This window comes from Vombatus ursinus, unplaced genomic scaffold, assembly GCF_900497805.2.
Source record: "Vombatus ursinus unplaced genomic scaffold, bare-nosed wombat genome assembly UNPS02015316.1, whole genome shotgun sequence".
Classification (NCBI taxonomy): Eukaryota; Metazoa; Chordata; class Mammalia; order Diprotodontia; family Vombatidae; genus Vombatus; species Vombatus ursinus.
Genome location: NW_020955094.1, coordinates 22,814 through 45,105, shown reverse-complemented (window position 1 = coordinate 45,105; position 22,292 = coordinate 22,814). Strand labels below are relative to the sequence as shown.

Genomic DNA, 22,292 nt, shown 5'->3' with positions numbered 1-22,292 from the left:
CCCTTTTAAAAAATGGGAGGGGGGGCAGCTAGGTGGCGCAGTGGATAGAGCACCGGCCCTGAGTTCAGGGAGGACCTGAGTTCAAACCCGGCCTCAGACCAAACACTTGACACTCACTAGCTGTGTGACCCTGGGCAAGTCATTTAACCCCAATTGCCTTAAAAAAAAAAAAAGAATTATTGGACTACCTAAAAGCCTCGACGAAAAAAAAATGTGGGGATGGGACTAGGTGATTCTTTAGATCCTTTCCAGGCAGGACTTCATTATCCCTGTTAAAGGAATTTGATGCAAGGGGTAAGACAAGAAATGGTGGTGGGTTGGGGAAAACAAGAAGGAGTCTTCCAAGCTCTATGGAGAATCAGGCCTTATAGCCAATTTCTTGGTCCATTTTTAAGGTTTCATACATAAGAAGGTCCAGGGACAGAGGAGCATGCATTAAGAGAACCCTAACGTTAAATTGTTCATAGTATTATAGGATTTAAAGATAGAAAGGACTTTAAAGATTGTGTAGTCCAACTGTCGTTGAGTCATTCTTCAGTTGTTTCTGACTCTTTGTGAGCCCATTTGGGATTTTCTTGGCAGAAACACTAAAATGATTTGCCATTTCCTTCTCCAGCTCATTTCACAGATGAGGGCACTGAGGCAAACAGTGTTAAGTGACTTGCCCAGGGTCACACAGCTAGTAAGTGTCTGAGGCGAAATTTGAACTAATACGAAGGAGTCTTCTTGGCTTCAGGTCCAGCACTCGATCCGCTGTGCCACCTGGCTGTCCTCCAACTTAATTTTACAGAGGGAACTTTGAGTCTCATATTTTTACAGGGCAAGGAAGAAAGACTGGGAATGGATATCATCAACCTCTGAGTTTTTGATGTTACCAAGGGCCAAGTCAAATTAACAGAGAAATCTGAACATGTTAGGAAAGTACTTTAAAGGGATTAATGACTAGGCTTTTGTGGAGAAACCTCTTTATAAACCTTAAAGCACTCTAAATATGTCAGTACTTGTTACTTGTCTGGGAAGATCTGGCTCTTTTAATGGGATGTGCATTGTGGCATTAGAAGTATATGTGCAGTGGTTAGAGACTTCATATGTCTTTATTTTGTTTTATAGGAGCAAGATGAAACCGCTCTCCACCTTGCAGTCAGATCAGTGGATAGAACTTCCCTTCATATAGTAGACTTCTTAGTTCAGAACAGGTAAGTAACTTTAAAATAGGGGATATGGGTGGCACAGAAGACCAAAAATATTTTCCTTTGGATTCAGCAGCATGGGGTACTGGAAGGAGCTTGATTAGGAGTCAGAGGACCTGAGTTTGAATCCTAACTCTGTGACCTGGGGCAAATCACTTAGACTCTCTGGGACTTAGTGTCTTCAATCGCACGAGGACTTCTTATAATTTTGTACATTGGGTTAGAAATCAGAAGCTGAGGTTCCCAGCTCTGGAAGTAACTTGCTTTGTGACCTTGAGTCAAGTCACTCACTTAACCTTTAAGAGTCTCGGCTCCCCTTCTGTCAAATAGGGAAGAACCCTATTGTCCTCCCTCACCCTTCCCACCTGACTGGGTTGTGAAGATCATTTGAGATGAGTTTTTGAAAACTCTTTGAAAACTGTCATGTACTCATACAAACATTAGAATTTATTATTTTCTTATCCCTGAGGCAGAGCGTATCCTCATGCAGATTGGATTGAATCTGTGTTCCAAAAAGGGGGTTGATAGGCCTGCATTATTTTAGTTGTGTCACCATTAGTTTTTCTAGGATCTAAAAATCCAAGCCTTTGAGACAGAAAAAAATGCACTGCTAAATGTAGAATACTTAACGGTGAGTCTTAAGAGAACACTGGAATAAAGGCAGTATCAATCAATAGTTTTGAAGTTTGATTCTCCTCCCCCAGTTGCTGAGACAGGAAGATTAAATGGTGTCTTTATTAATCTCGCCAACTCTTCTATAGCTGATGCTAACAGAGAAAGGAAGTAGGAATAATTGAATTCCAAATATAAACCACTAGTTCCATTTTAGCCAACAGTCTCAATTTTTTTTCTGGTACCATTTTATGTTATTTTTTATTAAAACTAGTTTTTCCAAGAATAGTTGCCTAATTTATACATAAGAGGCACCATGGCATAAAGGAAAGGTCAGAAGACAATCAGAGTCCTCGTATCCCCTTGTAAGCATGTGACCTTAAAAAAGTCACTCTCGGAACCTCTGTTTCTTCCTTTGTAAAACGACGGCATTGAATATGATTTCCAAGGGCCCTTCTGCCTCTAATGTTGTACACTTTATGATGCAAAATTATTTCTCTGAACCTCAGTCTTCTCATCTGTAAAGTCAGGGCTATCATATCTGTTCTGTCTGCTTCAGAGACTTTGCTATAAGGAAATGGGGCTTTATAAACTAAAAAATCCTCTATCAGTGTGAGCTATTCTCTCCTTTTCCCTGTGGAAATGCCAACTAGTGTCCCCTGGCAAACAGTTCATCTTTAACAAAATAACCTCCTGTCCCCAGAAGAACTTTGTATTTCCTGGTTAATTTGCAACTCCAGTCATTTTAGGAATCACAAAGGCAGCACAGTGAGTGGCTTGCCATTGTCAACTGCCCAGTAACTATTTGTTGAGTGAATGGTTTTCTTAGTTTAATGATACCTAGTGATAAATTCTCAGTGGGGAAAGTAACCATCCTCTTCTGTCCTCCTTTTTATGGTTCTGAGACAAAAGGAAAAGTTACAAAGTTGGGGAGCGGATATTTTTCTTGGGGGGCGGGTGGTGTTGCTGTTGTTTTTCATAAAAACCTAAATTCCAAATTATTCATAATTTGTTTTAAAACATGTATTTTAATTTGAACAAAACCATGATAAATGTCCTTCCTTGTTCTGTGTGTCATTGAATTGCTTTTCTTGCCTTTTGTTATTATTCTTATTTTTTTTTTATTCATAGCTGTAGTATATGGTTCTGATTCTGCTTCTTCATTCTGGATCACTTCATACCGGTCTTCCTATATTTCTTTGTCTTCTTTACATTTGCCATTCCGTGTGGCACAGAATAATGTGTGTAGCCATCTTCTTCTAATCTTGTTGGTTTTATTTTTCAAGCAAAATGTATTTGCTTCCCAAATGAACTTCAGCTTACCTCTCCCCTTATCTTCCATTTTTCTCACTCTACCCTATGTCAAGTTAGAAGCTGGGTTCCACTTTCCCTTATCAGAATGGGAGATGTGATCAGTGTCTTAACATTTTGTTTAACCATTTCTAAAGCTCAAGTCAAACCAGATGTGCCTTGAATTGTCCTTTTTTAGAGAAGTTTTCTTTTTAAATATCCCTATAAATCCAGCTAGATGGTATGATGATTGAGTGTTGAACTTGGAGTCAGGAAGACCTGAATTCAAATTCTACCTCAGACATTGGAAACTGTGTGACCTGGGCCAGATACTTAACCTCTCAGCCTGTTTACTCATCTGTAAAATGGGGGTGATAACAGCACCTACCTCACAGGTTTGTTGCAAGGATCAAATGAAATAACATTTGTAAAGTGCTTTGCAAACCTTGAAGCGTAATGTAAATGCTTTCTGTCCTTGGCTCATTCTTAGAAGAATACATTCTCTTCTTGGAACATTCTTAGAACAATAGCTATAGTGTCCTTGGGTTTTGAGTCACAGAAGATCCTAGACCTCGTCTTACTCCATACTCATCATTTTACAAATGGAAAAGATAGGCCCAGAGAGGGGGATGACTTTCTCAAGATTATATAGGCAATAAGTAGGAGAGGCAAGCTCTAACTTGTGTCTAATTCCAAATCCAGAATTATTTACTTTACACCAGATTTGATGTTATTTTGGAAGTCACAAGGTCTGTGCTTATGTAGCAATGTGGGCAGAACCAGATTCAATCCAAAAAGCGTTTGAGGAGAAATTAGTGATCTTTTTCTCCCCCTCATGGATCTTCTGTGATAATGGATGTTTTTGTCAAATAACTTTAAAAGTCCTCTCTCCTTCTTGCTCTTATTTGATGAGAATGAGTGAGTCACAGGGATTTCCGGAGGTATTGCCCTTACTTGCCCCTGCATCCTAGCCCTCTCCCTGCCCTGTAGCCCTGGAATGAACTTGAGCAATCACTGCCTTCAAGTCATCCAAGCTGAGGAGTTGAAGGGGAGGTTGGTCAGAATTTGGGGGTAGAGGAGGAGTAGTTGTCGGGGAGCCAGTTATCCAAAGCTTTTCCTACAGTGCTGTACGGGGAAGCTTGGCATAGGAACACTTGGACTTGGAGTCAGAAGACACAGCCTTGGGGCCCACCTTCTCTGTTGACATGGTTTCTAAGGTTCCTTCTTGTCTTTATGCTCTATGACTAGAACATTTTCCCTCCATTGTCTTCAGTCTCATCTTCTGTAAAAATAATGAGGTTGGACTTGACAGTATCTAGCGATGGTTACTAGATTAGTTTTCCTCTGGTTGCATTGGAAATTTTTCCTGTTATGCCACACACATCCTTCTCCTCTAGCTCATTTTTTTTTTTAACGTAACTGCACAACCTCCCACCCATACACATATGCACAAACTTCTCTGTGTCTTACTTTCCTTATTTCTAAAATTGGGACAATGTAACCTACCATGACCATCTCAAAAGGATCAGATAAGATAGAGTGTGAAATTGCTTTGAAGGCCTGAAAACCCTAGAGAAGAAAGCAAGGGAGTGAGGGTAGATTGTTCTCTATCCTGCCAGGGATATCCTTACTATGGATTTGTTCCTGGCTTTCTCATTCAGACCTCCTGAAATCACTTAGCCTGTTAGACAAGAAAATCTCTGTCTGACGACCATATGTCCTAGTTTTTTTTTTCCCCTCCCAGCGCAGCCCTGATTTTAAACATGTCCCCCTTAATTGTAAAACCCATAAAAAAGTACTAGAAATTATAATATTTTGGCCATATCTAGGAAGTGTATGATTCAAGTTAGTAAGCATTATAGTAAAGTCAGAGCAGATTAAGAATCACAAAGCAGGTCATGTGTCAATCATCTAGTTCAACTCCCTCATTTTACAATGAAGAAACTGAGTTAAAGAAAGATAAAGTAACTTATTCAAAAACATATGGGCTGGTAATAAGTAGATAGGCAAGGATTTGAACCCAGGTCCTCTGACTCCAAATCCCATTCTTTTTCCTCTTACTTTAAGGAGCTTGGTTCCAATCCTAGCTCTACCATTTGTCACTTCTTTTGATCCAACATAGAATCATAGAATTTGAGAATTGAAAGGTACCTCAGTACATATTTAGTCCATCTATACCCAAAAGGAGTCGTCACTATACCATACTCAGTACGGAGGCATCCGGACTGCTTAAAGACAAGACTTCCGAGGAGGGGGAAGCACTGCCTCTTGAATTCCCCATTCCACTCTTGGACAAGTCTTTAGTCAGGAAGTTTTCTCTTAATCTCAAACCTAAGTTTATTTGCCTCTTTGTGAGGCAGTCCATTCCTCCTGGCTTTGCTTTTCTTGGGCCCATCAGAACAAATCCAGTCCGTCTTCCATATAACAGCTGATCAGATAGTTGAAGACAGCTATCACATCCTCCCTGAGTCTTCCCTTTTTTACTACATCGTATCTTTGTAACACGGTAAAGAAACCATTTCATCTCATGATTACTCGTGAAAATGCATCCAAGCTAGCCCCTCTGAGCCTCACTTTTACTCTGGGTGTGGTGAAATGATTTTTAAATTCCCAACTCTACAGCCTGTGATCCTGTATTTAACTATAACTTTGTTCATAATTGATAAGTATGTATTGCAGGTGGCTTTAGGTGTTCAGATATGATGGACTTAGTATCTATTATTTCTAGTCATGAAACCTTTGGGCTAATTTTTGTTCCATGCCATTGTTCCAGTTTGGGGGACACAAAACCAAAACTGAAGTCCTTTTTGATGTTATGCATTCTGATTTTTGGTTTGGAAAATATGGACACTGTGCCTTCCTGTGACTCATGATAACCAGCATTCCATCTCTCTCCCTTTCTCTTCTCCTTCCCCCCTGCTAGTGGGAACCTGGACAAACAGACAGGGAAAGGCAGCACAGCCCTGCACTACTGTTGCCTGACGGACAATGCCGAGTGCCTAAAACTGCTGCTCAGGGGGAAGGCCTCCATTGAAATAGGTAAAAGGGAAATGGGGGTATAGGGCTGATTCTGGTTTGGGGGAGGGGAGCTTAAGAGAATTGCCCAAGGTCACAAAGAATAAGCATCAGAGACAGAACCTGAACCCTGTCCTCGGGGTCCAGAGCCAGTGTTCTCTCCACTGTGCCCTGTGGGTCTCCTTAAGTGCTGGTTATACTTGTAATCCTGTTGAGGCGGGGGGATAGGGGATAAGATGCAGAAGCTTTGTAAACTTGGGTAGGATGTGGCAAAAAAATTGACACATATATTCATAAACCATAAGCTTCTGTCAGAACTCACATTTGGATCCTCTTAATGACCAGCTGCTACTCAAATAAAGAAGCTATTCATTTTAAATAGGATCCCTGGCCCTAGAACTTCATGTGATAGGATATTCTGTAGCACAACCACTTTTCAATGACTTTTGGGGAACCTGGTGTGAGGAACTGACTACCACAGCGTAGACAAAGTGGAGAAATGAGTGTCATTCTATTTTAATGTTTTATTTCACTCTTCTCTATTTATAGCCCTATTGGAATGAATAGAAAACTCCCATCATAGACTATTAATGCAGTTTCATTGCTTTGTGGATAGAAGGGCCAACCCACTGAAAGAGAATATAAGCAATTCTTTTTCAGCTCTCCTTATGTAGTGAGACAGCCAAGCGTAGTGGAAAGAGCATTGGATTTGGGGTCAGTCCCTTGGCTCTGTCACCATTCTACTACATCCTAACAGGTGACAGGATTTGGTGGGAGAAAACCTAGTTTCAAATCCTGGCTGTTTCCATTCACACTACAGGTTAAACTAGATGACCCTTGGAAGCTCCCCTCTAACGCTCTGATTCTGTGATACACCCAGAACTTGAAATGGGGCTAAAAATGCTGCCCCAAAGAAGTTCTCTAAATCAAATGCTATAGTGAATAGGTAGAAGATTTTTTAAAAAGCAAATAATTAATGACATTATGTTTCATTTTGTTTTGGTCTAGGCCTACAATTTATTTGGTACAAGAAACTCCCTCAGCCAGTGCTGATTAGCAATTTCTCTGCAATTTATATCTTACGTAATTGCCTAAAGCACTGAGAGTTGAAGGGCCTTGCCCACACTTGGTCTTAGAGCCAGCATATATCAGAGGCAGGACATAAACCCTAGGTCTTCCCAATACCAAAGCTGGCTCTCCATCCAGTACACTATGCTGCCTGTCATCATTATGCTGATGCTTGAAAATAGTTTGTTCTACTAATTAATTGACATAATCTTTTTAAAATGTTATTCAGTAACCCTGTGTTCTGAGATGATGCAAAAGTAAACCTCCTCTAAGATTCTACGCAAATTTCTACAAATACTATTTAACAATCCAAATTAATGAAGCTTTGCTATATTTATTCAAAATAACTAGTTTTGTATTTTCCTTTATTGGTTTCTCTTATAAAACCAATCAATCACCTTTTCATCAATCTTTGTGACAAACTTTTCTCCCTCTTTTTCTCTCAACTTTCAGCCAATGATTCCGGAGAAACGCCACTTGACATTGCTAAACGCTTAAAACACGAACACTGTGAAGAGCTGGTGAGTTTCTCGGTGTAGTGGTGATTGCTGGTGTCCTGTTGAGGTGTCTAGATTCCTAGAGGAGGGTCTCATGAGGTATCCCTGTTTCCAGAAGGGGAAATTTACCTGATGTGGCTTCTTGTAGAGAAGTTTTCTCCAAGATCTCCTTTGGGCCATCTCCAAAGCGTATAGCAGAGTCATACTAACAAAGGCGAAATTGTAACATTCAAGATTTAGACCTGGGCTTCAGAAGTCTTCAGCTTAAGTCTTGGGTCCACTGTTTATGTGGAGTGTCTTAGACATGGGAATGGAGCAAGGGTTTCATGTAAGAGGAGGCTTTCCACCTGAATCTCACAGCAGAAACAAAGTATCCTTGTTATCTCAGAATTGGAGGCCATCAGTTTTAACCCATACCCATATGCGAATTGTCTCTACAACTTATGGAATAAGAAATCATCAAGATTGTATTGAAGACTTGTAAATCTTTAGGGCCTTTTCTATCTCTAAATACCGTAAAACGTGAGCATGAGGATTGCTATTTGAGTAGAGGTGTAGTTACCTGGGGAGGGGTGAATGGGGAATGGATTACTTCTTTGCATCTGGAGTAGGTGATTATAAACAAAAACCTCTTAGAAGGAAGGAGGAGGGGTGGGAATCCTGACGGTGCTCTGAAAGGGGAGTTGGTGGTAGGGAGGGGCAGTAGCAACCTACTTGCATGTAAGTAGAAACTACCCTGGTTGCCAACCCCTGAGTGTATGTGGAAGGTTATCCTTCTGTTCTCTGCTTTTCATTAATCATTAGTCCTTTTCAATATACGTGCTTTCTGTAGATAAATATTATAGGAAGGTGAAGTCTTAAAGAAAAAGAATAAACAAACAAAAACCTACAAGCTAATGAAGCCTCCATGGCTATGGTTAGTTCCTTTGTATTTGTGAAGCCAAAATAGCATGAAAATCTGGGGCCTTTCATTAATGTTTGATCCCCAATCACAGTTTTCTGGAATAAGTCCAGTGAGAGTGCTGTTCTCACTATTTATGTTTGCCAGATTGCTGAACCTTAATCCTCACAGGCTGATCAGTGCTGATTTTTTTTTTTAAGAATTTTTATTTGTATTGTAATGTGCTTAATATCAACAGACATGAACATTTCCACATACAAATAAGAACAGAAAAAGATTTTATGTGATACCATGAACAGCTTGATTTTTAAAGAATACATTAAATTTATTGTGGTAGTTCCAACACTGACCTGCTTGTCTGTATCCTCTCCTGACCTTTTTTATTCTATATATCTTGAAATGCTTTTTTTATTGCTGCTCTTTGCTTCTTTTAGGGACATTACTGTTACTTATATTCCTATATTACTCCATATACAAGGAGAGGTCATTGTATAATTCTCCTTTACCAAAAGCAAAATCCCTCCTTTGTAACAAGCATAGTCAAGCAAATCAGATTCACACATTGGTCATGTTAGAAAATGTATGCCTCATTTTTTACCTTTAGTCCATCACTTTTGTGGCAAGAGGTGGGAAGCATGATTCATCACTGTTTTCTAAAGTCCTGGTGGATCATTGCATTGATCAGAGTTCTTAAATTTTTCAAAATTGTTTTCCTTTATAGTATTGTGATTGCTGTTTAAATTGTTCTGCTGGATCCATTCATTGAACTCTGCATTAGTTCATGCAAGTCTTCCCAAGTTTATCTGAATCTGTCCCGTTGTCATTTCTTGGAATGATCCATTATATTTGTATATCATAATTTTTTTTTCTTCATGAGCGTCTTCTTTGATTTTCTAGTACAGGGCTGTAATTAAAAAAAAATACTACTATAGATACTTTTGTACATATGGATTTTTTTTCTCTTTCTTTGGTCTCCTTGGGGCTTATGCTTAATGATATCTCTGAGTCAAAGGGTATTGACTTTGGGAGTATTAGATAGAGGACCTAGGTTCAAATCCAACCTCTGATAATCACTAGCTGAATGACCCTGGACGTGTAATTTTACTTCTGAATCTCAGTTTCCTCATCTTTAGAATGAGAGATCCTCCGTGATCCTGAATGCTTTCCAGAATAGATGAATTAACAGCTCTACCAATAGTAAATAATAATAGCTAATATTAATATAGCACTTACTGTGTGCCAGGCACTAAGAGAAGCATTTTACAATTATCTCATTTGATCCTCACAGCCACCCTGGGAGATAGGTGCTATTATTATCCCCATTTTACAAATGAGGAAAATGAGGCAAACAGGAAAAGTGACTTGCTCAGACTAATTGTCCTGTGGCCATATTTGAACTCAGGTCTTCCTAACTCCGGGCCTGGCATTCTAGCAGCTGTGCCACCTACCTTCACATTAGTGTGCCTGTCCTCCCTCCTCCCTGCCGACAGTTGCCTTTATCCTTTTTTACTTCTTTGCCAATCTGATGAGCATAACGTGGTACCTCAGGTTTGTTTTAATTTGTGTTTCTCTCGTTAGTAGTAATTTGGAACATTTTAAAAACATGGTTGTGGATAGCTTGCCTTTTTTGAGAATTGCCTTTTTGTATATTTTGACCATTTAGTTATCAGAGATAGGCATTACTCTTAAAAGCTAGAACTGAAAATTGACACAGTGTTCTCTGCAGAGAGGGATAGGTTTTTGTTTTTGGAAGGAGGGAGATTTTTTTTTAATCTTTGTTTCAAGGAAAATGTGTGGGGTGGGGACTGGGAGAGGGTCCTTTGGGTGAATATAAAGGCTGTTTGTTTCTGATAGCCTTAAAAATGCCCGTTTCATAGTTCTGCATGCAGAAGCAATGCGATTAACCCCCATCCTTATTTTTTCCTAGCTCACTCAGGCATTATCTGGGAGGTTTAATTCTCATGTTCATGTGGAATATGAATGGCGATTGCTCCATGAAGACCTAGATGAAAGCGATGATGACGTGGATGAAAAATTGCAGGTTTGTGTTGGTTGATAGGTGCCAAATTGTACAATCCTGAAAAGCTTTTGATCCACTTCATTCAGAGAGATTTGGATCCTACTCTATAATTATAGGAGGATGATGTTGTGTAGTAAGGAAAAGAGAGTTTGCTTTTTGTTTTCTCTGAAGCCAGGAGATTGAGGTTCTTCCCTACGTACCCTCTCTCCTTCCCACCCCCTATTTAATTTCTAACTGTAGTTAATCCTTTAATCATATTTAGCTGCTAACCTTATGATGTAAGGGAAGGTATTTGGGGTGTTCCTTCTTTGTCTAGTGTCAATAACGGCCACCTTGATTGTTATTTAAGGTAGGTTTTCCCTTTGGTCGATTGTGATCCTATTGATCTTTAAGAGTTACTTAGAATCATGAAAATATTTAATTCTAGAGCTGAAAGGAATCCTAGAAATCATCCAGTCTAACCTTCCCACCCTCATTTCATTCATGAAGCAACTAAAGCCTAGAACTCTGTGGATCATTAGTGTGATGTGACATGAGAAAGCCAAGGTATTCTTGGGGTAGATTAAGAAAGGTGCAATGTCCAGGACTTAGGGAGGTATTAGTCCCACGCTCTTCTGTTTGATTCAAGCCACAGTATTGTGCTGAATTTCAGGTTCCTCGTTTTAGGGGAAACTTTAATAAGTTGGGGAGCATCCCAAAGGAGGCCAGACAGGGTAGTAGAGGGCCTTGAGTCAATCCATGACATATGAAACTTGGTTAAGAGAACTGAAGGTGTTTAACCTGGAAGAGAGAGTAGTTTCAGGGACATAATATCTCTATTTGAAAGGCTGTTCCTATGTGTACTGGGTTACACTTGTCCTTCTTTATCCCAGACAGTAGAACCAGAAACAATGGGTAGAATTTTCAAAGAGCAAATTTAGGCTTGACATAAGGAAAATTTCCTAACAATTAGAGCTATTCTAACATGGAATCACTTCAGGAGATAGTGAGTTCTCCCTCACTTTGCTAGAACAAAGCTATTCTAGCAAAGGCCAGAGGGATTCGTGTTGAGGTATGGCTAGGTGGTCTTTGAAATTCTTCCCAGCACTAAGATTCTGTGTCACAAGGGAGGTACCAAGTGCTCTTTGAGGACAGGGATGTCACACCTGGAAGATCTAGAATTTGAACTTGGCCCTTGAACTCTGTTCCAGTGTTACCTTCACTGTGTCATCCTGCCGAGGTAACTCCCAGTCTACTTACAGCAGCCACTCCCCCTTTTCTGAGACTCGGAGGTAGTCCACAGGCCTTGCATTAATGTGTGTACCAATGTCAAAGTTGGGGAACAGGAAAGAAGCTTCTTACAGTGTTCTCACAGCACAGGCTTTTGGCATTCGCTTCAGTTCAGTTTAACAGCATTTATCAAGCAATTGCTGTAGACGAGTGTTGGACTCTTACAGGACCTTGATGGAAGAGAAGGGATTTCATCAGGCTTGGAAGAGGAAGTGATTGTGATTCAGCCAAGGGAGATAATTTGAGCAAATACGTGAAGTTGGTAAAGTAGTACAGGACAAGCCTGGGAACAGCCAGGAGCCTGCTTGAAAAGGAATAATGTGAAATAAGGTTGGAAAGGTATGACAGTGAGAGATTATGGAGAGCCTTAATTATCAGAGTGAGGAGTTAGTATTTCGTCCTAGAGGAAATTAGGGGCTGCTGAAGATTTATGAGAAGTCATAGTCAGACCTGTGCTTTAGAATGATGACACTAGCAGCTCTCTGAAAGGTGAATTGGAGGGGGCAGGGAGTTAAAAGTAGAGGGGTGGGAGCCCACATAGAATTATTATAATAGGCAGAGAGAGAGAGAGAGAGGCGGTGAGGTACTAGCCACCATACCTTCTGTTCAGAAATGTTCCCTATTTTCCTCAGTGTATTCCAGTATTATATTCAAGGTAAAGAGTAACATAACCTGTAGACAGAAGTGATTCTTCCAGAAGCAATAGAACTCACTCTGATAGGAAGTATTTCATGAATTCTGCTCAGTTGGAACTGTTCTTCCCTATTCAGTATGTTGACATTAGATGGTGTTTTACAGGATACTCACCACAGTGAGATGCATTTGGTATCTTCTGTGTGCATCTCTCATGGCATCTCTGACAAATGGCCCTCCTCTTTTTGAAGACATCCAGTGACAGGAAGACTCACTGTCTCCTGAGGCGTCCCATTCCACTTTTGAATGCTTTAATTTTTGGAATGCTTATATAAAGAGTACTAGATGTTGTAGCCTCAGGGCCAAGTCTGTATGGATAGTTTTGATTTCTGAAGCCTAAACAGGAACAACTCTGATTCAGGCAAGAAGAAAACATTGATCATACCCTTTGTCCCATGATTCACAATAGAGTGTGTCATGGAAGGGATCAGGGCAAGCATTTGGATCATCAAACTGAAGCTTGTAGGGACTTTTAGAGATCATTAGATACAATCCCTTCATTTTACAGATGAGGAAAATGAGGCCCAAAGAGGGAAAGGACTTGTTCTCAAGGTCACTGAAGTTCAATAGTAGTAAGTTAGAATTCAAATCCAGTGGTCTCTGCATTGCTTTCCTAGAGAGGAATTGCATGAGTAAATGTTATCCACTGTACTTGATTTTAATGCTCAACAAACAACGTGGTATGAATTGGACATTCTGGTGACTTTTGGAGGGGAGAATTGGGAGGTAGAGAAGGAGGTAAGGTTTAAAATCTTCTATCCAGCAAACATGGTGGAATTGAAATTGTGTCTGTATTCAAGCTGATGTGTTAGAGGTGAATTCTCCCCTCCCCAAAAGATAAGAAGTAATAAAAAGGGAATATTAAATATCACCAACATGGACACCTCTGTTTTGGGGTTCCTTTAGCAGCCCAGCCCCAATCGGCGAGAGGACAGGCCCGTCAGTTTTTATCAACTGGGTTCCAGCCAGCACCAGTCGAATGCTGCATCTTTGGCTAGAGATGCTGCTAACATCGCTAAAGACAAACAGAGAGGCTTTATGCCTAGCATTCTACAAAACGAGACCTACGGAACCATCCTCAGCAGCAGCCCCCCACCTTCACAGTCCAACGCACCCCCACTACCTCCCCGGAATATTGGCAAAGGTACTAAGCTGGAAAGTAGAAAAATACATTGGGAGAAGTGGGTTCAGAAGGATTAATGTTTTGCTTTGGTACGTTGTTTTGTAGTTGATGACAAATATAACTATCAGAATGTTATTTTTCTGGTTTATTTTAACTGTTTTATGATAATAACTATCGTTCAGAGTTATGTAGTTTCTTCATTTGGTCCTTCCTCTATAAGGTAGGTAGCAAAAATATTATTACCCACCATTTCACAGAAGAAACTGAGACTGAGAGAGAAGGTAAGTGACTTGAGCTAGATCATATGGCTACTAAATTCCAGAGTTTAGAGTTTGAACTCTTAAGTCCAGTGTTTTTTCACTACACTCTGCTGATTCATGATGTCAAAGTGTGGTGAAATTTTAACTCTTATTCCATTGAGCAAAAGGGTTGCACATTAATGATTAGAATAGAACAGTGAAGGTAACCTATGACCTCCACACCAATATAGCACCTGACAGGGGCTGTTGATGACACAATTGTCAAGAGACAAAAAGATAATAAGGACACTCGTAGTGTCTCTCTTTTCTTCCTCCCTTTTCCCCTGCTCCTTCCCTTTTCCTTTCTCCCTTTCTTCCTTTTTTCTTTCTTTCCTCCTTCATGTCTTTCTTCCTTCACATTCCTTGTCTTTTTTTCCTTTCCCTTCTTTCCGTCCTTTTCCGTACACCTGCCTATGGCATCTGGATATATTTGGTAGTACCATGGATGTCTCTGATTAACCCCCCAGCTCAGAATGTTGTTGGCCCTGGAAGTCAGAAAGAACAAACAGAATTCAGAACAAGACAGGAAGACCTGTCCTCATGGGAAAATGTAACGAGTCAAAGTTGGGTTTTGACAAAGGCAGGCTCAGTTGTGGTGCTGATTTCTGGCAAATTCAACTTGGAGAACCAGTGACGTGGCTGAAAGTATTCAAGAAGTATTCCACTGGTACGGAGACTTCTGCTGTTTTGTGAAGAGGCCATGAGGAGTTAGAAGACCCTTGTAGCATATGAGAACTAACAAAAAAGACCATAAAATGGAGAGCCTGAAGGGGATCTTAGAGATAGTCTAGTACAACCAATCTCATTTTACAGACCCAGGGGAGCAAATAACATGCTCAGAGTCGTACAGATCATACAAAGCAAAGCAGTAAATCATACTTAGGTCCTTTGGCTCCACATCAGGCAGTCATTCCTCTAGCCTGTGCTGCCCCTGAGTACAGCTGGGATCCCCCTCAAGCGACTGATTTTAGTGGAATCTTTGAAATCATCATCACCATAACAACAGCACATTTACAGGGTGCTTCAATTTTCATAACCACTCCAAAATAAAAATAAATTATATGTATTTATGTAGACCTTCTTGCCATGGGAAATATGGTAGGTGGGTTAGGTGGAAAGTGAATCTTCCCTAGTGTGATGAATGTGGCAGTTTGTAATTACATTTGATGTTGTTCCTTAAGTACAGAGAATCTGCTGTCAACTTGGCACTCTCCTTAGTCTCCTTAGAAATGAAGGACATGAATGGCGTCTTCTACCTGCGGGGTAATCTTTTTTATTTTATCAGGCAGCTGATTGGAAATGGATAGAGTGCTGGACCTGGAGTCAGAAAGATTCATCTTCCTGAGTTCAAATCTGGTCTCAGACATTTACTAGTTGTGTGACCCTGGGCAAGTCACTTCACCCTGGTTACCTCAGTTTCCTCATCTGTAAAATGAGCTGGAGAAGGAAATGACAAACCACTTCAGTATCTTTGCCAAGAAAACCCCAAGTGGGATCAGGAAGAGTCAGATGTGACTGACAGCAACAACAACAAAAGAGGGCTGGACCTGGAATCAGGGAGACCTGAATTCAAATCCAGCCTCAGACACTTACTAACTGTGTGACCCTGGGTGTGTCACTTAACCTCTATCTGCTTCTATTTCCTCATCTATAGAATGGAGACAATAATAGCATCTGCCTCCCAGGGTTGTTGTGAGGATCAAATGAGATATTTGTAAAGCTTAAAGCATTGTATAAATGCTAGCTATTATTATTAATATTACTGTTATCGTTATTGCTATTATTTTTGTGTCATGTGCCCCTTTGGCAGTTTGATGAAGTCTATGGACCTCCTCAGAATAAATTTTTAAAGGCGCAAAATAAAATACATAGAATTGGAAGGAAAACCAATCACATTGAAATATCAAAAAAAATTTTATAAAACAAGTTCATGGACTCCCATTTAAGAACCCCTGATCTAACTCATCCCATCAGTAATGAATAAGGATGAAAGGACCATGTACTAACTCTGTTTTGTACCTGAGGATCTTGGACTGCACAGAATATGTTCACCATCAGCAGATGGTATGTCTTTATCAACGCAGAAAATACCGTCAGATTTCCTGAGGTCTCAATCAGATTCTTGATCCTCAAGGTACACATAAGAAAGTTCTGAGTGATACTGAGTGACACTGCTGAGAAAAAGGAAAGATTAGCAACTACTCCCATGAAGGCAGCAGTAGAGACTGGGGAATTGAGAACAGGCTGGCACTGGGAGGGGGGGTGGGGACAGGGCATGAGGGCCTGGTGATGATGCCCAGGAAGTGAAGTGATGCAGGCCACGGGGAGGTAAGTCCACGAGAGCTAAGATCTGGAAAAATGCAAAGGCAGTCTGTAAAATTGCCATAGATGTCTGAAGGGATTTTTTGGCTAAAAATGTTACGCTATATTGTCTCTTGCTCAAATTGTCCTGACAGAAATTGATTAATTATTATTGTTTGCTCCCTAATGACCTTCAGTCTGTACTCTCTAAATCACTTCTCCACTGGGTGGCCTTGAACACGAGCTCAGCAGCAGGTGCAGGACAAGAAAGTAGACTCTGGGTCTCTCATCCCCAAAGGTATCTCCTGTGCTCCAGTAATTGACCTGGCAACCAAGCCATACTTCAGCATTCAAAGCAGCCTTTGAACTCATCTATGTGGGAGCTCCCTCTAGTGTTTATATTCAGTCTCTCCACACTTCATTTCCTGTAACTGTTCTCCAATAAACCCTCCCTATGAAGCCCTCCCAGCATTAGGCCTATAGATTATTGTCAGAGGAGCTGTAAATGGGGTTCTGCCCTAGGTCAGCTCAGATCCCTTCCCCCATTCCCCTTTTTCAAGCATTGTGTATATATTGTGTATGTTTTTTATAAGTCACAGAGCTAAAATGATGTGGTCAACCCATCTCATTGGAGACTTTTAATGATGAGGTATATATTGGTGTCTCCAAGAATAAGAAACATCCTCAAACCTTTATATGTTACTTTGGTAGATTGTATAGGAGGATAATGATGTCTGACATTTATATAATGTTTTAAGGATTACAAAGTGTATTTTTGTTATTGAATTTGTGTGTTCTACAATTATTATTATTTTCCATTTGCAGATGAGAAAACTAAAGCTAAGGGAAGCTAAATGACTTGCCCAGTATTACACAGCTGGTTAAAAAGAGTCTGGGGTCATATTTAACCACAGGTCTTCCTAACGTCAAGTCCAACCACTTTTCACAGTTTTAATGATCATTTTTTTTTTTGCTTTGCCAGTTCCTGAGCATCTGTGTTTTGTGGTGTCCCCCCACATTTTCTCCTATTGCTACCCTTTCTATCTTTAAAATTAACTAATTTATAATAATAAATGATGTGCTTTTTCTTTTTTGTGCAAATTGATGTTTCATACTCACCACACATTCCCATGGTGTTTTATCTGTTATTAAGCCCATAACCTTTCCTGGAATCTGTCCCTGGAGGATGCACACATTTTACGTGAAATTGTTCCACCTGCAAACAGGATGTTAAAAGGAGATGAGTTGACATTATATGGCAGTAGGTTTGACACGTAGAGACCCAAAGAACCTTCTAAAGCTTTCTCCTGATTACACAGCAGGATTTGATGCTTCTTTCTAGTGTGAAAAATCCTAAAGTACACTATCATAGTTATCCTTTTTGGTTCTAGATTGCTATCTGTATTTTTTAAATTATTTGTGTCCTCTAAGGCCTATGGGCTTAGGGCATAGTGCAAAAAATGCCTGGCTCCTTGCTGTGCACACTTAAGTACTTGATTATAAATGTCGTTTGAAGAATGAATTGAATGCATCTTTGATCTCAACCCTGTGTATTTCCCTCCCACTTCCAGCTGAGGAAGTCTGTCTTTGTTTGGAAATAACACAAACTCCAGGTATGAGAAAGACTGTTGGCAGTGGCTCAGTTGGGAAGGAGAAAGCTATTTCACGTTATGAACCCTGAACCACGGACCCCTCAGGAGACAAAGTTTGGGGTGTGCCTTTTCCACCTCCAGCCCCCTCGGAGTAGTGCATCCATTTGAGCATTTAAAATGGTACTATAAGACAGAACCAGAAAATTAGCTCTGCATTTTTCCCTGAAGCATCTTTGGTTTCATATCTGTCCCCATGGGGGGAAAAAAAACAACACCAAAAAACAAGAGGCAGATTTGTACTTGTTCTCTTGAAGTTTTGTTCCTGGAGAATGATGCTTTCTTAGCACTTTACAAGGGCACGAGGTCTTCTGCAGCCTCCACGAGTGCTGATGGCATTTTGACTGGGAGGATCAATAATGTGGTCTCTTTTGTTCTGTTTCTGTGTGTGTCCATGTGTGTGGGTTTAGTTCAGCCACCCATCCTGGGCACTGGTGTCCAGACAGCCTCCTCAGCTAACACCTCGTGGAAGACAAATTCTTTAAGTGTGGACAGTGTAAGCAGGCAGCGATCTTCGTCAGATCCGCCAGCTATCCATCCACCGCTGCCCCCTCTTCGAGTGACATCTACGAGTACGTTTTTCATTCTTCCTTCTGTTGCCATTCTACACCAACTCTTAGGTGGCAGGGGAGAGACCTCCTTGAAGGAGGTAAAAAAGGGAAACCCAACTTAGCCAACAAAAGTGTAATACATGGTTACAAGGGGAGAGATGGGTTTAATCAGTCCTTTGGTGTATATTGGTTAATGTGCCCAGAATCATGTCATTCATTCATTTGTTTATTCAGCATTGATTAGTCACCTACTGTGTGCAGAGCACTGTATGATGCACTGAGGGAATTACAGGAGGAGATAGAAAGTTTCAGTGAAAAAGATCCCTGCCTTCCCTCAGGGAGTTTGTAGTCGAAAAGAGTAAGACACAAAGGTAGACACCATTAATAGAAGAAAAGTGCAGAAAGAACCAAGTACACCGGGAGGTCTGAGTGGGAAGGTTGTTACCAATTCCATTGATCAAGGATATGAAAAGATTTTCTTAAATCAGCCTTTCTCTTTCCCCCACCCCAGTTGCTTATTTTCTTACTATTCTCCAGGCCCAGTTCTTCTCTGGCAGTTATTATGAAAATCACATTCCTGCCACACATTTTTACTTTCTTCCTTTGTATTTTAAAGCATTTTAAGGCTAGTTCTTCCTTCTAATTACAATAATGATCCTCAGCCTTGCTTTGGCCGTTTTACATGGTTTCAGTGACCCTTAGCAAATACTGCAGCCCTGTAGTACAGTCAGTTTGAATGATGGATGATAACATATGGTGTGTTATGTCTCTTCCCATCACCGTCCTCTCCTTACCCTAGTAGCCACCATGTCATTGGAACTTCCCACATCCTTATTTCCTGCTGAAATAGGGATGCTAGAACGGTGTTTTCCGTGACATTCTGAATATGGACTGGAGTTGTTTTCATCTCAGGGTTTGAAATGGTTCATTCAGCAAAATGTGTGAATTTAGTACATTTGTAATTGCTTATCAGATATACGGGAAATGAATGTCCTCAGTACTTTGTGCTTAATTCATTTAGGGAATGTAATTTTTATGTTCCTCTGGGTTAGAATTAGAGGGCCTTGGAGCACATGTGTACTTAATTAGAATCAGAAGAAAACCTACAGCTTAGAATGAAGTTCAGTACCAGGTATCAGGCCCTGGAGCTAAAATGTCACTTTATCCCTCTCCTCAGTGGGTTGGCTGTGGCAGAGGCCTCACCTAGAACACTTCTACTAGTAGGCCAAGCCTTTTTGCTTTTTGTCCTTCACTCTATAAAATTACTTGTCGTAGGTTATTTTCCTTACCTTATGTTTCCTGCCTTGTTGCCCTGGCAAACTGAAATTTTCTCGTCCTCTCTTAGAAGCATATTTAATGATAGAGAAACCCCAGGATTTTAAATAATAATAACTGACATTTATATAGGCACTTATGTTTTACAAAGCACTTTCTGTACAGCAATTCTGTGATGCAGCAAATGTGAATATTATTATCCCTATTTAAAATTAATTGTGCCTTCTACTTACCCAGGTCTCTTTTGAAAAAAGAAATAAAGATGAAAGTCTTTTACATTTAAATAACACTTATTTTTTCTAAAAGCATCTGTTTCATATCTATTCATTCATTTCATTAGTATAATACTTCTCTGAAGAATATTGGGCAGGTTACATCTTCCTTATTTGAACAATGAATAAAGTGAGACACAGAGTTGGACTGATTTGCCCAAGATCCCTCGTCTAGTCAAGAACAGAGCCAGGACATCTGGGTCTCCTCCCTTCTATGTTAGTACTATTTCCACTGGTCCTTGGACTGAAGGCCTAACAATTGTTGACCTAAGGAGGCTGCTTCTGTCTGGGGGGAAAAATGCCACTGAGTGATAGAAAGCTTGCTTAGTGTATACTGTAGAATTGTGTTCTCCTTATTGGGCTGAAATGCCTTCTACCCCACTGTTCTTTCCTTTGAATGTTTTTTCTTAAAAAAACAAAAACAAAAACCTGCAATAAAACAGTATGTGTTTTCCCTCCTTAGGAAATATCTGTTAGGGCAGAAGAGAAAAGGAGGTTCCTCCCTTTCCAGGATATAGTGGAGGTGAGAAGAAGTACAAGTGCTGCAGAGACTAAATTCTGACTTCTTGTCCTCTTTTTTTGTCTCTTTTGTCTGCCCAATAGATCCCCTGAGTGCAACACCACCACCTCCTGTGGCAAAAACAGCCAGTGTGATCGAGGCCCTGAACCAGCAGCAATCCAAGCCCCCCCACACAACAGCCCTGCAGTCCAAGTCCACCCCACCGCCCCTGCCTCCACAGCCACCCAGTCGAATCATGCAGAAAAAACCAGCTCCCGGGTAAGGAATGGTTCTCTCAAGTCTTTGTTAAAGGATTCTTAATAGTTGGTTACGTTTTCACTTCTTAATGTTAGGGACCCTCCAAAATGTCGATATGCCTTGGTTTATTAATAAGCCTCCCTTGAGATAGATACAGTCATATGAACATAAGGAATTCTATTGATGGGATGTGTTTTTTAAGGCAACTTTAGCTATTTATTATCTGTATGATCTTGGCCAGGCCACTTAATAGTTCTTACCTCGGTTTCCTCATCTGTAAAATAAGGAGGTTTGGATTTAATCACCTCTAAGGTCCTTGCCAGTTCTAAAACCTGATACCATGATTTTGTAAAAAGTACTCAAAAAGTTAGTTTATATGAATAATTAATAGTTGGACAAAATGGTCTCTGAAGTACATTCCCAGTCAATATAGCACTTCACAGTTTGAAAAGAGCATTCATATCTCATTTGATCCTTAAATCAATCCAGTGAAGTAGGTAGGTCAGGCATAATTATGCCCATTTTACAGATCAGAGAAATGATGATCAGAGTAGTTTGCCTGAGGTCACACAACTATGAAGTATAGTTACAGAAACTAGAATCCTGGATCTTAAAGCATTCTATGAATGTAAATTAATGCCCTACTGCAATGATGTAACTTCTGTATTTTTAAGCCTTACTTCCCCAATGCCTCCCTAAAGTATATTTGCCTTTCTTTGTATCCCCAGCACTTAACACTGTGCTGGGCACACAGTAAGTGCTTAATAAATGCCTGTTAATGTACTGACTGACTTCTCCAATGGTTCTCAGAGGCTCTGCTGATGAAGCACCCTGGTAGGTCCTACAAAGTTGGAAAGGCTTTTGAGTCTAGCCTTGAAAATGGAGTATTGGTCATCCAAGGAGCCAAGTGTGGAAGGACTCATCACTGAACAGCTGGCCACCAAAGGATAAATTATTTTAGCCACAGCAACTCAAGAAATTGCTGACTGAAACATAAAGGGGTAAAGACCTGCATCAGTGTAGGAAGTACCACAGAGATGAATAAACTTCCCCAAATAGATGAGAAATTCTTGAGAGTAGGGACTCTGTTTTTTACATTTATATATTCTTCCAACCAGAGATGAGCATCAAGATTTCTCACTGACTAGGTACTTGGTAAAAATCCAGTAAAATGATGAATGGATGGATAGAAAAAGCAATAGTGGAGCAAAGAATTTGGAGGCAGGAAAGGATAAGGCTAAGTTCTGAAACAGAAGTTTGACCAGTCTAGCTAGGGCATGGGAAGCCCTGTAAGCAGATAAGAAGAAATGAGACTGGAAAAACAGATTGAAGCCATAGTGTCAAGGGCTTTGAAAACCAGGCTACTTAAGGATAAGGAGGTTTGAACTTGGTGCTATAGGCAGTGTTAAGTAAGATGGCCAAAGCCATGTTTAGAAGGATTGATCCGGTGGTGGTGGTATACAGGATGGGTGCTGTTAGTTCTGCCATGTTTCCTTGTGTGACTGGGTAA

The 22,292-nt window shown here is 40.4% G+C and overlaps 1 protein-coding gene across 4 annotated transcripts in view; it reads left to right on the top strand.

Moving 5' to 3' along the window:
* The window catches only part of ASAP2 (ArfGAP with SH3 domain, ankyrin repeat and PH domain 2), a 166,594-nt gene that overhangs the window by 122,525 nt on the left and 21,777 nt on the right, over positions 1–22,292 (top strand). Inside the window, exons 17-23 of one of the 4 annotated variants that reach the window (XM_027847174.1) lie at positions 1,111–1,196; positions 6,016–6,131; positions 7,629–7,696; positions 10,501–10,614; positions 13,465–13,699; positions 18,338–18,499; positions 20,629–20,803. In XM_027847174.1, coding sequence (XP_027702975.1) covers positions 1,111–1,196; positions 6,016–6,131; positions 7,629–7,696; positions 10,501–10,614; positions 13,465–13,699; positions 18,338–18,499; positions 20,629–20,803 — 956 coding nt within the window. Of the gene's footprint in view, positions 1–1,110; positions 1,197–6,015; positions 6,132–7,628; positions 7,697–10,500; positions 10,615–13,461; positions 13,700–18,337; positions 18,500–20,628; positions 20,804–22,292 lie in introns of all 4 variants that reach the window. The other 3 variants (XM_027847173.1, XM_027847176.1, XM_027847175.1) reach the window with 3 other exon arrangements.